General features: G+C 27.5%; 1 protein-coding gene across 1 annotated transcript in view; it reads left to right on the forward strand.

Annotated features, from left to right (window-relative positions):
- The window catches only part of LOC136072060 (engulfment and cell motility protein 1-like), a 109616-nt gene extending 92073 nt beyond the window's left edge, over window positions 1–17543 (forward strand). Inside the window, exons 18-23 of the mRNA XM_065820159.1 lie at window positions 9917–10032; window positions 12151–12252; window positions 16398–16465; window positions 16567–16644; window positions 16806–16850; window positions 17263–17543. Coding sequence (XP_065676231.1) covers window positions 9917–10032; window positions 12151–12252; window positions 16398–16465; window positions 16567–16644; window positions 16806–16850; window positions 17263–17418 — 565 coding nt within the window. The 3' untranslated portion in view covers window positions 17419–17543. The remainder of the gene's footprint in view (window positions 1–9916; window positions 10033–12150; window positions 12253–16397; window positions 16466–16566; window positions 16645–16805; window positions 16851–17262) is intronic.
- The last annotated feature ends 571 nt before the right edge of the window (window positions 17544–18114 follow it).

Genomic DNA, 18114 nt, shown 5'->3' on the forward strand with positions numbered 1-18114 from the left:
TAAATAAGAAAAAAAGTGAAACCCCTCCTTTAATTATGATTTTAAAATTGCATTTATTAGAATCTTTAAAAACTTACAAAGACTCAAATGATTTAGAGAACAATTCGTTTTTATTATGTGACAATTTTTTGGATCCAAATTATAAAAGTTTTCAATTCTTTGAAAAGTACGAAAAAAAGAAATATTTAAAAATTGTGAATGAATTTTTGCCAGATTTTTATCTCGTAAAAAGAGTTGGTGAAATAATTCCAATTAAAAAGGTGACAAAGGAATCAAAAAAATTTAAATTGTCATTTGAGGATGAAGAAGATGATTCCGGAAGTGATAGTGACAAAACAATAAGTTTAGATTTAAAAAAAGAAATTAGTGGTTATATAAAATTGTTAGTACATGATCAAAATGTTTTACAATTTTGGCATCAAAATCAACATGTGTTTCCAATATTATATTGTATTTCAACAATGATTTTGTGTACACTTGCTACCAGTGCACCAAGTGAACGTCTTTTCTCTGACGCATTAAATAATTTGTATGCAAAGTGAAACAGAATGACAACTGAATGTTTTCAAATGTTGATGTTTTTGTACGAAAATTTGGAATTTTTTAATTTGATTTAAATTAATTAAATGTAATACGGAAGTTTTTTCTAGTAATAATTATATTTTTAGTTCATTTTATTAATATAACTCTTTTGTGTTATAAACTGTTATAAACTCTTTTGTGTTATAAATTTTTACATTCGCGTTGCAAGGAGAGGTGGCAAAGGGGCAATGGTCTACCCAGTAAGCACAGGACGTTTTTAAAATGTTTAAAAAACTTATTAAAATGAATATTACCATTTTTTAAACGTTTTAAAAACAATCTGTGCTTACTGGGTAGGGCATGAAAGCTTAAATGAGCGCCAAAGAAACAAGAAAAGCAAAAAAAAAAAAAACTTTTACATAAAAACATTTTTTTTAATTTATTGTAAAAAAAATTTTTATTTATTTTTACCCTGTGCGCAAAAATCCTCGTTATGCCACTACATCTTTATATTATATCCAACAAAGAATAGGGTGTCAGATTTACAGAATTCTTTCACTATTAGAAAGATAATTTAACCTGGGACTGATGCTATAAACAATGCAACAAGTTTGTCTAAAAAATTTTTTCTTAGTTTTTTTAATTTATTCGTTTTAAATTTAAAAGTTTGTTATTTTAACGTAAAAAAATCCATAAACACGCAATTTTCTTGCTGTTTCAGTAATAATTTGGTCATTGCTATGTAATAAACTATGTATGTAAAGGAAAAGAAAAAATACGTCACTAAAATGACGAAATAATATGTCATTAAAAATCAACTCTTTGCAACTTCTAAACAGAGCAAACTACAAGTTTTTATATGTTCATTTTGATGTCAAAAAAAGGATGTTTTGCAAAAAAACAAGATAATCGGATCCTGGGAACAAAAAAAAAATTAAAATGTTAGCCCCCCTGCATGAAACGTGTAAAAATCATTATTAGACAACAGGCGGACATCCGCGGATTATAAATCAAACTTATATTATTAATCTACATATTGAACAAAATATTTTAAGACTCGAATTATTGAACCACCATGGACCGCAAAAGTATTTAACTATATAAGTGAAATTTTAACTAAAAAAATTACTTTAAATATATCATCATTTGAAATCAATTTATTTGACATCCTACGTTTGAAATAGTGTTGCAATAACTCATTTGAAAGATAATGTATGAATTAATTTAACTATGCAATAAAAGGAGAGGTTTAAAATCATTAACTATTTTATGCTTCTTTGTAACACAAAAAATAATCTTGAATTTTTTTGAAAAAAAAAACTTGATTTAAATCAAGGTGGTTTAGTAATGGACTTTTAACACGCCCATGCGTCATATTTTGTTCAAACGTTTGTAAACAGAAACGATCGTGGTTAAAAAGGGATTTCTTACTAAAGTTGTATACACTTCAAACTTTAACTATTTGCGGATAATGTTAAATTATCTCTATGAATTTATGTTAAAACAAAATTTTAGGTATAGTAGCTTTTACCAAAGCTATCATTTAAATAATTTTAGGAGGAGAAAAGATGTGGAACTAAAGTGAAACTTTGTTGTTTTTCTGGGAAAGTTTAACCTGTGCTTACATTATGGTCTATATTTTAGAGTTGCAAATTTTTTAGTCATTACCTTTAGTTTTTTTTTTTAATATAGTAGTGTGTGAATCATTTAAAACTAAAATTATAACTGGGTTACTTCTTTTTGTTATAATTTAATGCTTTTAAAAATTCAATTTTCACATTCACATTTCTTGCAATTGCTAATTCAGGTTCTTAATTTAAGATTAGTATTTAAACCTTTTTCTATGTTTCTCATTATTGAATAGCATCTGTAACACATCTTCTGTGGGTGCATCTTTGGGTTGTCCTTGTCAATTCGTATAAAAAAATGCAATTCTATTCTAACTACATGGTTTGTTAAAAGAACACTACGATTTCCAAGATTTTCTCATAATTTTTTTAGTTTTGTTATTTGAGACTTTTTTATATTTATTTATAGCCAAATAATAGGATTTTATGTACACTGTTTTTAAACTTAAAAAAGTAACCCAACTCTAATTTTTTTTTTAATATAAAGATAAACTCTTCTAGTTTTAAAATATATTAGGTTTTAAAGCCTAAAAATTTAAATAAGCACTTAATCACCCAGCTTTAGTAGTATACATAGCCATAAAATTAAGTCTGAGTTTCCCGCATATTTAGAGATACTATAATTTAAAGATTTGAATGTTGTGAATGAATGAAGATTTGAATTTAAAGATTAAAATGTTGTGAAAAAATACATTTTCCATGGCCAATGTTTAAATCATGTTCCGTATTTAAATCAATTTAAATAATGGGATGTCAATTATACATCTTTATAGCAAAGCTATAAAGATGTATACGCTAATTTTTTTAGGATATGGTTAAAAAAGCAAAATAACGATATCTTTTTTTAATAAAAGTTGCGCATACGCAATATATTATTTCGCGATTGTTCAATATTAAACCACCGTGAAATCAACAGCTTAAAATGCAAACCCATAATTAATATAAAAATATATATACATTTTATAAAAGCTACATCTTTAAGATACAAAATGATGTGATTAAACGTCATGTTTGAATTTTTATTTTTTATTTTTGTCCAGCACATGGCCAGGGTTGCCAGATTCTTTCTGGTATGTGGTAACCGTATATACATAATAAAGTACTTTATTAGGCTACAAGTAAAGGCGCCTTTCATCAGAAATATCAGAAATTACGTGGATTATCTTAATTTACCATTTAATCTTTTACAGCAGCTTTGTAGAGTTTTGTGCATGCGTATAAGAGATATTGCATTTTTATGCATTTTTTGGACCCCAAAAAAATTGTTAACGCGTTAATTTATGCATTCCAAAGAACTTTGTTTGTCGTAGAACTTTTTTCAAAGTTTGTAAAACGCATCCTTTGTTATTCATTTGTTTACTGATTGACGTAGTTTGTATAAAAAATGGCCGGAATAGTCCGAGTATTTAAAAGAAAAGTAAAATATTCCGAAAACAGTTATTCAATTGGGGCTAAAAGTTGTGATCATTTAAGTGAAAATGACTTTGATAAAAACATTAACGCTACCATATTTTAACAGAAACTAACGTGACATTGTTGTTAAACTTTCTCATATAGGTGTGGTAGTGAAAATAATAGTTTAAATTTTTTAAAAGGAATCCTTTTTATAGATATTTATTCCAAATAATAAATAGTAATTTTTTGAGGTTAATGAATATATAACATAATATTACTTTTTTTTTTTCTAATAAAAAACAAACAAGTATTTAAAAATGATAGATTACGCATTGCATTTTTCAAGTAACTCAAGTGTAATAAACAATTTTCTGGTTTAAAAATCAACCGCAGCTACTTAATAAATTTTTTTAATTATTCAACATGTATTATTCAATACTTTTTATCTTGTAAACACTATTCAATGATTTAAATTGCGGAAATTGCATTCTTAAATTGGAATAACAAGGATTCTTTTTAAATTTTGCAAGTCTTGCCAACCGACAAACAACTCTACTCTGAAAGCAATGAAAATGTTCACATAATAACCTGTTAATGATTACATTCTGGGTTTTTGGTAATACTCTTGCCTGCCTACAGGGTCATACCAACGAGGTGGTGGAGGTGGGTGCTGAAATTCAAAACTGACATCTAAAAAAAAAACCCTCAATTGCTAAAATTAGCTTTTTTAGTTGCATGAATTCGTCGTTTTGTATGGCCCTGCCTGCCGCATTGCAATGTGTTGTGGTAATAATAGTCAGGGGAGAAGACACAACAATAAATATTCATAGATTGTGTACTGTAATTGTTGTGGTGGTTACGTTAAGATTTCAATAGATTGAGGGAGAGTTAATAGAGGGATAGGACTTATTGATTACTCATTTATTATTTTTAAATGAACAAAAAAAGTTGTAAAAACTAGTAAAAAGTAGTAGAATACCAAATGTTTCTACTGCATTGTTTCTGTATTTCATATTTTAGAGTATTTTTTTCCATACTATATTTTGTTTTATTTTATTTGTTATTATTCTTTTTTTTTATGTGTGTATTTTTGGATTTTGGGGTGGTTATAAATTGTTTGGGGGGAAAAAGCATAGATTGGGTGGAAAGTAATTAATTGAAATCAATGAGATTTTTGGTGAAAATTAGAGATTTATTCCACCCTTGCAATAAGCCAGGGGAAAGAACTCATGATGTCCTATTATTATTGCACACTACCTATAGAACGCCGCACATAAAAAAAGAGATAAATTAGACTGCAAGTAAACGTACCAAATTTAATTGTCTAAATGGCGTCTTTTTTGCATTCCGCGCCGATTGGGTGTTTTTAAACAGTTGCAACAACCTTATTGGCATTTATCTCCGAGCTGGGGAAAAATACAAATATTCAAATTTAGTTTAAAACGATTTATTTTAATAGCAATTTTATTTGACTAGAATTTTATTTGAACTAAAAATGTTAGTAATGAACTAAAAAGTTAGTAAATATTCAAATTTAGTTTAAAACGATTTATTTTAATAGCAATTTTATTTGACTAGAATTTTATTTGAACTAAAAAGTTAGTCAGGTAATTTTAGTTAACTAAAAAGTTAGTCTGGTAATTTTAGTTAACTAAAATATTAGTTGACTAATTTTAGTTAACTAAAAAGTTAGTCAGGTAATTTTAGTTAACTAAACTATTAGTCGACTAATTTTAATTAACTAAAAAATTAGTCGGCTAATTTTAGTTAGACTAAAACTAACCTTAACTCCCACACTTAATTATCATTAAGATAAAAATCATCATTGTCATCATTATCATCACCAAAATTGTCACTATCATTATCATCACTAAAGTTGTCACCATTTTTTTTAGCATTCAGAAGATTTCAGTTGCTTCTGTTGTGTTCTGATGTTTTTGAATAAAAAATTTATGTTAGCACTAAATGTGTTCTGTAAAAATTTTCTGTAATGTGTTTTGTAATATGATTTCTGTAATGTATTCTGTAGTTTGTTTATATGCTTCAATTTTTACGGCTTAGGGTTTAACAATAGGAATGAAGCAATTACCTGGACTATTAGATAGTTTATTGAGTATTATATTTGCTTTGAATCAAATTCTTTAACCAATTTAAAAAATGACTAAAATATCAAAAACTGTAAAAGACAAAAAACTATTAACTAATATTCATGGTCTTCGAAGTAACTTTTCTTCAGTTGAAGTTCTTAAAGCATGTACATGAAATAAATGTGAAAGAGTAAATATGTATTTTTTTTAGTGGTTGTATTAATTATTTTTCATTGTGTTTGTATTTTGTTGGCAACATGTAATGATTTCAAAAAATTTAGTTTTTCCATTTAACTTAAAATAAGTTTTAAAAATGAAAAAAGAAGAAGTCATTAAAAAAAATATTTTGCACAAATTTTATGGAAAATCTGAATTCAGCTACTACAATTAGTTAGTCATGTTGTTTAACTTTTTTCCTAAACAAAATCAATCAAATGCAAATCTGGTAATGGAGGAAAGAAGATTTTTCAAGATATAAAACAAGTTAGAAAACTGGTTCACTGTTTTTTGAATAATCCAAGCCTCTCACTAAGGGAATGCATAAAAATATGAGGATTTTCTCATTGCTTTGTCATAAATGTTTGATATAAACATGTTTTTCAAGCTTTCAAATCACAACAAATGCCTAGCTGTTCTGAAATTCAAAAAAAAAAAAAGCAAGAAGAAAGTTGTATGACAACTATATTTCTAAAAGTTTCTGAACTAATAAAGATAATGAAACTTATATGAAGTATGATCATCAGCAAATTCCTGGTGCTGTCTATTATAATTCCAAATATAGAGGTAAAGCAGATAAGAAATTTTAATACAGAAAAAATAAGTTTGCTAAAAAAGCTTTAGTTTGGCAAGTTATTTGCAGGTTTGACAAAAAATCAGCACCCTATATTTTTAAATTCACACTTTTTGGTAAAGTATATGTTAAAGCGTGTTAACAAAAATGTCTTTACCTCCTACTAAATCACATGATAGTAGGCGTGTGTTCTAGCCTCATTTATCATCAAGTCATTATAGCAAACTGGCTATAGATGGTATAAAATAAATGACATCAAAATTGTCTATAATAGCAAATCCTCCAAACTGCCCAGTATTAAAAATTATTATAGAAATGTCTAGAGCAATAGCCTTAATTTCTCCACATGTCTCTAATGCATGGTAAAACCTATCAGTTATTACTGTTAACAAAGCAGTAGAACGAAGGTACTGGCTAATTATTAGATGAAAAATAAAAAATAAACTATGCAGAAACATTAAAGATTTGAAAATGTCATTTAAAAAACATCAAATGGTTTTGATTGTTGTTCTGTGCACAAGCCTATATGTACCACCAAAACAAAAGTTTGAAATTTTATTAGATACCCGCACGAATAAATTAATTTCTTTAAAATATTTTATCTTCTTATATTAATGTATTAAAATTAATACTTAGTTCCCAATAAAAGTCAATGAGTACCTTTTTTTAGTAGTTTTTCTACTTTCGCACTTATTTTGTGTACACGCTTTATCTCTTGCAAAGTTCACCAACCTATTTGCTCTTTTTGAGACTAATTTGAGTTCAGCTGTCTCATTTTGTGATCTTAATGTTGATGGTTATTAATTCATAAAGACTTCATTAGTCACATGCTTGGCCTGGGGATTTATTTTTGTAAGAATTCACCCTGTGGTTTGAATCCACAGACTTTTCTTTTATGTGCTTTTGTTTAGCACCACTTCACTCTATTGCCTTTCTCTTTGTTCTATATCACTCTCTTTCATCTCAAGACTCAATTGACCAAGGCCTCTCTCTTTATCTATCAGCCAATATCATTGTTGTTGGTGACTTTAATGCTCACCACACTGAATGTCTTGGCTCAAGTGTTAGCGACTCACGCATTAAGGCCCACAGTTTTTGCCTTTTTCAATCTCTAACTTAAATAGCCAACTTTCCAACTCGCTTTCCAGACAACCCGAATCATTTACCTTCTCTACTTAACTTATGTCTTGTTTCTGATCCTTGTCTGTGCTCAGTTTCTCCACATTCACCCTTAGGTGCTTCTGATCACAGTTTAACCTCTCTAAAACTATTATCTCATTCTTCTTCATCATCAAAATCCCCCTATCATTGTACCTCCTACAACTACCTTAAAGGTGACTGGGACTTTTTCTGTGAATTTCTTTATGATGGCCCTTGGGTAGAAATCTTTTGTCTTCCTGCTGACAAATGTGCTTCTTACATAACTTCTTAGATTCAGGCTGGCATGGAGTCTTATATTCTCTCTTAACGATTCCAAGTCAAGCCTTGCTCTTCTCCATGGTTTTCTTCACATTGTGCTGCTGCAATTTCCAATCAAAACCATTACTTCCATATATATTGCCAAAACAATTCTTTATTTTCTGTTTACTATTGCTTGAAACCATTTTTAAAAGGATTTGATTAATGCTAAAGCCCACTATTCTCAGGTCATGAAATCTCATATTTCATCACCAAAATTAGGCTCTTGCGACTTCTGGAGAATCTTTAACAGTATCAATAAAAAAACAAATCTGTTATTCCACCTCTCTTGTATGGTTCAGATTTTTTCACCTCACCTAAAGACAAAACTGAGTTGTTTGCTCTGAACTTTTCATCAATAATATCTCTTTGTTCCACTAGTAGCGTTCTATCTGATATAGGCGACAAACAGGTTGATCCATTGCTTGATATTTGTATCACTCTAGCTTCTGTATCTAAAGTGATTTCCTGCTTAGACTCTTCTACAGCTTGTGGTCCCAACAACAAACCTGTTATAGTCTTGCAGAAGTGTTCCCCGGAGCTGTCGTCTATACTTTCAAAGCTATTTAACAAGTGCTTATCAAAGCAAGATTTTTAAGTCTTTAATTAACAAACACTTAATCTTTCATCTTGAATCTAATCACTTTCTGATCATCAATATTTTTTTCAATCTTCTTGTTCTACTGTTGGTTTGTTAATGGTAATAACTGATAGTTTTTATTGTGCATTAGATAGATGTAGAGAGGTAAAGGCTATTGCTCCTGAAATTTCTACAGCATTTGATAAAGTTTGACAGGCTGGTGTTTTCCATAAGCTCTCTTCTTATGGTGTATCAGGTAACATCTTTAAGATTATTGAATCCTTCCTTTCCAATCGTATTATAAAAGTTATCCTTGATGGAAAACCATCTTGATTTCCTGTAACTTCAGGGTTCCTCAAGTTTCTAACCTTGCTCATATACTTTTTTTTAATTTACATTAATGAACTCCCAGAAATTCTCACATCTGAGGTGGCATTGTTTGCTAATGATACCACCATTTATTCTTGTCTTGATAAGCCAACACTCTCTAATTGCTTGGTGGGGGCATTTGAGCTTGAAAAAGGTCTCACCTGCTACAGCATGGGGTTCTCAGTGGCTGGTGAACTTTAACTCAGATAAAACTCAATTTTTAACAGCTAATCGTTATTGAAACAATCTAGACTTTTCTATATTTATGAATGGTAATGAACTTGATGAGTCATCTACCCTTCGTATTCTAAGATTAACTCTTACTTCCAATTTTTATTGGAAACCATATATCAAATGTATTACAAAATTAGCATCAGCTAAGGTTGCATCTTTTTACCGTGATTGCCACTTTCTTACTCCAGATTCTATTTTATTATCTCTATAAATCTCAAAACCTTTCCTGTATGGAATACTGTAGCCATATCTGGAGCAAATCAAGGTAGAAAAATTAATTGTAAATATAGTTAAACTTGCTCTCACAGCCAACTTTCAACCATCACACATGTCACATTGTCGTAATGTTACTTCACTTTCTATTTTGCATGAATACTATAATAATGCTACTCTAAAGAGCTAGCCTTTTTGTGACATCTACTAAAATCCATTCTTATGTTACACGTCATTCAATTAAGTCTTACCCTTACTGCAACTGTTCCTAAATGCTCCAAAAATTCTTATTTGTCTAGTTTTTTCGTCAAACATCAGTTCTTTGGAATTCTTTTCCTTCACTTTGTTTTCCTAATTCATATAATTTGCAAACTTAAGTTATCTGTTAATCGTTATCTTGCTTTTTAAACTTCATTTTTTCTCTTCCAGTAACTTCCAACTCTAATTGTATTTGCTTCCAGGCTTAGAAGTGAATATGTTTAAAAAAAAAACTGTTTTAAAACAACAGTTAATATATTACATAAATTCAATAAATTTATGTAATTTTATATTAAACAAGTTAGTTCTGTAACTATTGCCAAAATAAGATTTTAATCTAAATAACAAAAATATTTTAATGTTTTGTTTTTATACTTTTTAGAGAACTTCGTGAACAAATTGTTCCTGAAATTCGTGAGCTTGTTAGACAACAAAGATTATCACAACTTGTTGAAGGTCTTATGTTTGATCAAATTTCAAAACGAGGCCAGCAGAAAGGTTAGAATTATTACCTGTTTAAAAATCAGTACAATGTAACTTATATACAGGATGTTAGCCAGCCTGATGGCACTGCATATAACTTAGTATTCTTAATTGGTTTAAAATTCCTAAAGATTCATAAGATCATAGTAAAGGAAAAAAAGACTATATCAGTCTCAGAAAGTGTTACACTAAATAAGTAGAAAACGCAATTAGTACGCACGACAAAGAAATGAACTTTGATCATTTTTTTACACATTAAAAAAATTTGATCAAAAAAGTTGATCAAATTTTTTTAATGTGTAAAAAAATGTTGTCGTTAAAAAGCAAGATCATTCATTCAAAAGTTAAAGAAAAATTTTTTTTTAATTTTTAATTGACATCAATTATTTAATTGACATCAGTTTTTATCTAGATTTTTTAATATGTTTAATAAGTTATTATTTTTATTTATTCTTAGTATTCAAAAACTCTTTATTTACATTTTTACTGTTTATTTTAAGTTAGAAAAGTTGCAGAAATCTTTGCATATTAATAAATAACATACTTTAAAATAAGTTAATTACATTTTTATATTAAAAGAATTAAAAATACTTTCGGTAAAATAAGTTAGTTGGTAAAGTAAACTGAAAATAACAACAACAACAAAATCAAAAATATAACTTGTAATGAAACGTATCATTTGTGTTATATTTACAAAAAACATAAAAGAAGATAATTTAATAAATTAAAATATAAAATAATAATATTATATAAAATAATAATATTAAAATATTATTAATTATTAAACAATATTTATAAAAACAAAAATCATTTTTTTTGCTTAAAGTTTACAAATACAAAATTTACATAAATTTTGTATTTGTAAATTTAAAAAAAAAATTAATTTTTGTATTTAAATTTTTTTTTTTACTTTAATACCTAGTATACTAGATTTTATTTAAATGTGCCAAATAAAATTATTTGCTGCCTTCATGTGGGGAAAGAATCTCACTCTGCCCCTTAAATGTCTTTGTTGCTTATTTAAATTAACTCTGATAACTAAATTATTTGCTAATTTAGCACAATACAAATAATAAGTGCTTCTATAACCCTCTTTTACATGATGAAATAGCATAACAATAACAAATATTTGGAAGCGAAGATGTTTAAAAAAAAAAATTTTAAACTAACTCTGAAGTATGAAAGTTCTTTTAACATTTTATTTGACGGAAATTGGCGAGCCAACCAAGTTTCAAATATTTAAATTTATTTAATGATACAAATTATAATATAAAATTAGATGAACAAAAATACAAATATCTATGTAAAAAAAAATTTTAAGTATTTTAAAATTTTTAGTATTAAAATACTAAAGTATTTAATAGCTTAAATATTCAAAAACTTTCTATGCAATATACAGTGTTTTTGTCGACAGATCAATTAAAAAGTTGTTTTAGCTATTTGAAAAGTTACAAGAGAATTGTGGAAGTAGTCAAAAATGTTTTGTTAAAAATTAAATACTTTTTAGCTTTTTTCTTTTTTTTTTTTTTACTTTTATAATTTAAAAATGAAAATAAAAATAAAAGAAGACAATATATGTAAATAATTGTTTAAAACTGCATTTAAAAGCAATGTACACAATTAAAATAGATCAAAGTTTCAATGAGTAAATTTGTAATTAATTCGTTAAAACTTGCGTTAAAACTTGTAATTAATTCGTTAAAAAATGTAATTAATTTGTTACAACTTTTTTCAAAAATTGCAAATGATTGTCTTTTTTTCTTGTTTTCTCTCTACTATATTAAACAAAGAAGAGAAGCGATTTAAATATGAAAACTTAAGAAGATTGCTCAGAATGAAACAAGTAAAATAATTATATTCAAACATTTATAAAATTGAAAAAATATTCCTGCTATGAATATAACCCAGCGAAAATAAAAAATTTATTTTAATTGGAATTTTGTATATAAAAAAAATGTCAAAATTGTCTACTTTTTGAAATGTCAGAATGCAATGACCTTTTTTTTTTATTTGCCACACTTAAAATCTTAATATTGCAAACTCACTGTTTTAAATTTTTTTCTGGCTAACACCATGATATATACAAAAACTTATGTTAGAAATGTTAAATATTTATCTTGTTTTCGTCTTCAGGTTATTGGTTTTGCTGTCTTTCCCCAAATCACCGCTTTCTTCACTATGGTGAAGTTGTTAATAGCAAGGTTAATCCACCTATTGACTCTCTTCCAAACAAAAGTAAGAAATTGTTGGAAATCTATGTAAAGAAAAATGGATAACAACAAACAGATTATTTACTCTTTTTTTTTGTTGTATTGTTTTTATAGAATTATTCTTTAGAATCTATTCTAGAGTTATTCTAACTTTCTTCTAGAATTTATTTATTCTGTCGTGTATTTTTGGGTATTGTTTATAATGTCGTGTGTTTTGTGTATTTTTTTAAATTGTCATGTATTTCTATGTTTTGTTTATACTGTTGTGTAATTTTGTGCATCGTTTATATTGACATGTATATTTGTGTATTGTTTATGTTGATGTGTGTTTTTTTGTGGTCTTGTTGCTAATTATTTTTTATTATTGTTGTTTTTTATGTTTGTTGCTATTATTCAAGTTATTTCTTATTTTTTGTCTCATCATAATATTTAAAAATATCCTTTTTTTCTTTTTATTTTCTATCATTCTTCTGATGGTCAAATGTTATGTTATCTCATTCTTTTATTATCTCTCATGTCAGTTTATTCACCTTTTTGTATTATTTGTCTTGCTTTTTTAAATATTATACAAATATTATATTCTTCTTTTCTATTTTGTTTTATTTTATTTTGGTCATGTATGCTCAAGGTTAGTAATTTACTGTTGCTTCATTTAATCCAGTGAACTATTTTTAAATGCTTGTATTTTATTTGAAGTTTTTTAAATGTTCTATAACACATATTTATTAACATTAGTTAATAAATGGCATTTTAATGATGTCATATTCACCTCTTTTAATTATTGCAAAGTATAGGAATATTTTCTGATAAATCGTGTTTGATAAGTTTTTGCTGTAATTGGTATGAGGTCTGATGTACTCCCAACGAGGCTGTAAGCAACTACTATTAAGTTGGAAGTTACTAGAAAAAATGAATAGAGTTATAGAGCAAGGAAATGGTTGACAGAAGACTCAAAACGCTGAAGGTTGTATGATTCAGGAAAAAATGAAGATGTGAGAGAGGTCTAAAGGGTTGAAGTGCGGGGAATAAAACTAGATGAATAAAAGTTTTTGGAGCATGCAGGGACAGATACAGTAAAAGAATGAGACTTTGATGAATGAAGAGTCAATCGAGAATGAGCTTTGGTTGATGAAACTAGAAAGGTCCTTTGAGCAGCAACCATAGTAGTATTTGTAGATAAGAGAAAGAGATGCAACTTTAGAAAGAAAGAAAAGAGGCTCAAGCTTAGCAGATAGACTGGGTCTAACTACGTTTACAATGCATTTTTGGACCTTCTCTAGAAGAGAAAGAGCATTATTAGAAGAACCAGCCCAAAGATGACAACAGTATTCCATACAAGGACAAATAAAAAATTTGTAGAGGTAGAGAATGGAATCAGGAGAGAGAAAATGGCGAGCATGATAAAGAGAAGCAACTTTAGCAGATGCTAATTTAGCAATCGATTGTATATATAGTTTCCATACAAGGTCAGTAGTAAATGATAATTTAAGAAGACGTAAAGAAGAGGACTCAGTGAGAGGGTTGCCATTCATAAATATAGGAATGTCAACAGTACTGCAATAATTGTTTGCAGTAAATGACTGAGTTTTGTTGGAGTTAAAATTTACAAGCCACTGTGAGCCCCAATCTGTTACAGAAGTGAGATCAGATTCAAGTTCGGCTGCCTGTTATAATCAATTGAAAAGAGAAGACTTTTTGTCATAACAAGAGTATAAAGTTGAGTCATCAGCAAAAAGAGCTACTTTAGATTTAAGGTTGACAGGAAGATCATTAATGTAGATGAGAAACAAAATAGGGCCAAGGATAGAAGTTACTGGAAATAAAGAGTGTTGTCCTTCAAAGATGACTTTAATAAAGCAGTTAGAAAGAAACAATTTGATAATCTCAAAAACTTTCTCAGATACTCCGTATGAAACAATTTTTTGGGGAAGACCAACATGCCAAACTTTATCAAAAGCCTTAGATATGTCAAGAGCAATAGCCTTCACCTCCATCTAATGCATGATAAAATCTTCCAGTTGCAGCAGTTTGCAAGTCAGCCATAGAGTGAGAGCATCAAAAACCGTATTGAGTGTCTGACAGCAAGTTATTTGACCCAAGATGGGATGTGAGAAATTTATTTATCAAAAACTCAAAGACCTTGATAATAACAGAAAGAAGACTGATTGGACAATAATTGGAGGGGTCAGAATGTTCACAAGAGTTTTTGAAAATTGGAACAACAGATGCTATTTTCTAGCATCAATGTTCTGTGTCTTTTTTTTTAGAAATGTCATTTGATAGTATCAGAATATGAAGTCTAAAAACATAATGCTTAGGCCAGCAAAATTCTGCCACTTTATATAACATTTTTTCATATATTGTGTTGAAATAGTAAAAAATAATTGAGCAAGTTAAAACTAACGTGTTAATGCGTGCTTGATACCTTGAGATTTACAAAAATGAAACATAAATTAAATAAATAATGATTTTACATTAAATACAAGTATTTTTAAGTATTTTATAAGTATATTTACATATAGTACAAGTACTAATTTTAAGTAAAAACCGTAATGAAAAACTAAAAAAAAAATAACGGTACACTAATTAAACAGAAAATTTTATGTAATAATAATAAAGTAAGAAGTTTGATATATCTAAAACAAAATATTCTTATTTAATTTATATTTTATACTTATTTAACATATAAGATTATTATAGACTATAAACTCAATCTGTTGAAACAGAAGCTCGAAAAAAGAAAAAATTTAAAATAAATATAAAGCAAAATCATTTGCTTCATAAAAGCATGTCTATGTCATTAGCAGAGAGATCTTGTGATTAAATTTGAATGCAGCAAGCTTTGATAGGAAAAGTACTTACATCTCAAGAATATAAAGCATATTATAAAAAGAAAACTGCAAAGCGATCTTTTGATCGAGAAATTAAAGCAATTCGTCGTTTAATAAAGCTATAAACTTGTAAATCGAGAAAACTTGCGCATAATTGAAAACAGTAAAGTCAATTGGCTAGTACTTCTGATTTTTGATATTATCTGATCATAATGTCCAATCTGGCCCACTGTGCACTATCAGTTGGCACAATATTAAGTAAAAGATCATCTTTAGTTTCAAAGACAACTTTTATACATTTGCCAGGCCAGCAATATTTTTATCAGTTGAAAAGTAAAAATGTCACCAAAAAGCTCAAGCATATTCAAACTTATAAATTAGTTCCCATGTTTCTTATATGTTCAGCAATCTCCTTCTGTGGTTCAAAAAGTACTCCATACATTAATCGTAATACTTTGAATGTGGATTTATATATCAAAAAATGCTTAATGAAATGTCTTTTGGCATTTAGTAAAGAGCATGTTACGTCGACAATATTTTGGCCTGATTTGTCTACAATCCACTACTCCAAGAAGTCTCTAGAATGGTATGAACAAAATAGATCAAATTTGTACCTAATGAAGCATATCCTCTAAATTGTCCTGAGCAATGAGTTATTTAAAGTTAATTTGAATAGTTAGCCAATTATAAAAGGAATCGTGCTGAAAAGCAAAAAATTAGTTTCAGATAATAAAAGTTTTGAGAAAAAATGGATAGTAAATAACTTAAAGATAATTCAGATAACTCAAAGCCAAATCCAGCATATGATGTCATCATCCAGCAGATGATGTCATCATCCAGCAGATGATGTCATCATCCAGCAGATGATGTCATCATCCAGCAGATGATGTCATCATCCAGCAGATGATGTCATCATCTAGCAGATTATGTCGTCATCCAGCAGGTGTCTATCTAAGTGTCTAATAAAAATTGTTAAAATTTTTTCAATAAAATAAATATTTTAATTAGCTTTATTATGTCAAAAAATTAAAAAAATATGTTTAGTAATTTTTGAGTAATTAACAATTGAAGGATGCTGAACTTCCTTGTGTTTAACCGATACACTAGATACCGAATTAGTTGTATTTTATTGTAAGTTATTTGTATTTCTTTGTATATTATTTGTATTGCGTTGTAAGTTATTTGTATTTCTTTGTTATGTATTTGTATTTCTTTGTAAGTTATTTGAATTTCTGTGTAAATTTATTAGGAATTATAAGATTTGAATATACTATAAAGATATATTTATCAGAAAGATAGCAAAAATGTAATGAATAAATTGAAAAATGTTTATTTAAAGTTCCGATATCAGAAGTTACAAGTATTAAAGTTGGAAAAGATTGTCCGCATATCAATCGATTAAAAAAGGTTGTTTCTAATCTTTAAAATATTAAGTTTTAGTTATTGTTGGTTTTTGGTCGAATGTGTTGACAAATATGTTTATTGGAATTATAATTCAATTATTTTAGGGGGTTATTCAATTAGCTTTCTCTATAATGTATAACCAGGAAGAACATTTAGATTTTATTGCCCCTACTCAATATTTAGTAAGTTTTTTTTTTTTTGTTTTGTCTTTTTTTCCCACTTTTTTTCAATATTATTCTTTTATTCTTTTTTATAGTTCAAATAGTTTTTTTATAGTTTGTAATTTTTATAGTTTTACAAAACGTTAAAGTTAAAGAAACATGAAATGTTTTTTTTTTTTTAGTTTTCTGTGTGGACTGACGCTCTTAATTCTCTTTTGGGTAAAGAGGTAATAAAATTGTTTACTTGAAGTAATGAAATTGTTTACTTAAAATAGTGAAATTGTTTATTCGAAGTAAAGAAATTGTTTACTTGAAGTAATGAAATTGATTGAGGTTACAAAACCGTTTTCTCTACTGAAACCTTTACACCCTACACAACCTTAAAATAAATATTGAATTTATAACAATTTTTAACAAGTTTTTTTTTTTGTTATATTTTTTATATTATTAGTTTTATAAAATATAATAAGAATTGCTTAAATTCTTATCTATAATTTTTCTGCAATGTTTATGTTCCTTTTTTTTAAACAACATCACATTTTGTTTATCAATTCTTATCACCCTTTTCTTGCATGAAAACTTTGATAATATTTTGCATTTTCTCTCTGTTTATTTTTGATGATTTATATTTATTTTTAGATGACTTCGCCTGAATCCGGTTCCGATTTAGAGATGCTTCTGAATATGGAAATGAAATTATTATTACTGGATCTTGAAGACGTTCGTATTCCTGAAGTTCCTCCTCCCATCCCTAAGGAACCAGACAATTACAATTTCTTTTATAAAGATATTTAACTTTTTAAAACATTATTTTTTAAGTTTTTATAATTTTTTTATTATTTATCTTTTGTATTTTTTAATTTATTATTATTTTTTTTTTTTAAACTACCAATTTTATTGTGCAGAAATAAATTGAAGTTCATTTTGCGCATGCGCTTGTTTATACTTCAATTATGAATTAGAGAATATTTGTATCAAACGTGCGAAACTTATTTGTTAAAAATAAATAATAAATTGGCTAATTGCGAGTCGATTTTTACAAAAATTCTTACATTTAATTTGAATATTTTGTTGTTCTATTATTGAATATTTTGTTTTCTAAAACTATTATAAAATGCGCGTGTTTATTTTTTGCAGATGTGTGCAAATTTTTGCGTATTTACATTTCAAGAAATTTTTTTGTAATTACTTTTTGCTACGATTGTTTATAAAACTGTTATATATGCTAGTATCAAAATTTGTTTTCTAATTTTTGATTTTATCTTATATTTGAGATCACAGGACATATAAACAATTCATTCGAGACTTAGTTTTGATAAATTTATTTTTAGTTACTTTTTTACTTCTAATATATGCTTAAAGTTTAAACGCATACTTTAATCCTGACCAAAGTTGTTGTTTTTTTTTTACATTTTGGTTTCATAATGTTACATTTAATGCAAAGTCTATCAAATGGTTTGCATTTTTGCCGAATACATTACGGTTTGCATT

The sequence above is a fragment of the Hydra vulgaris genome, chromosome 15 (assembly GCF_038396675.1).
Source record: "Hydra vulgaris chromosome 15, alternate assembly HydraT2T_AEP".
NCBI lineage: Eukaryota > Metazoa > Cnidaria > Hydrozoa > Anthoathecata > Hydridae > Hydra > Hydra vulgaris.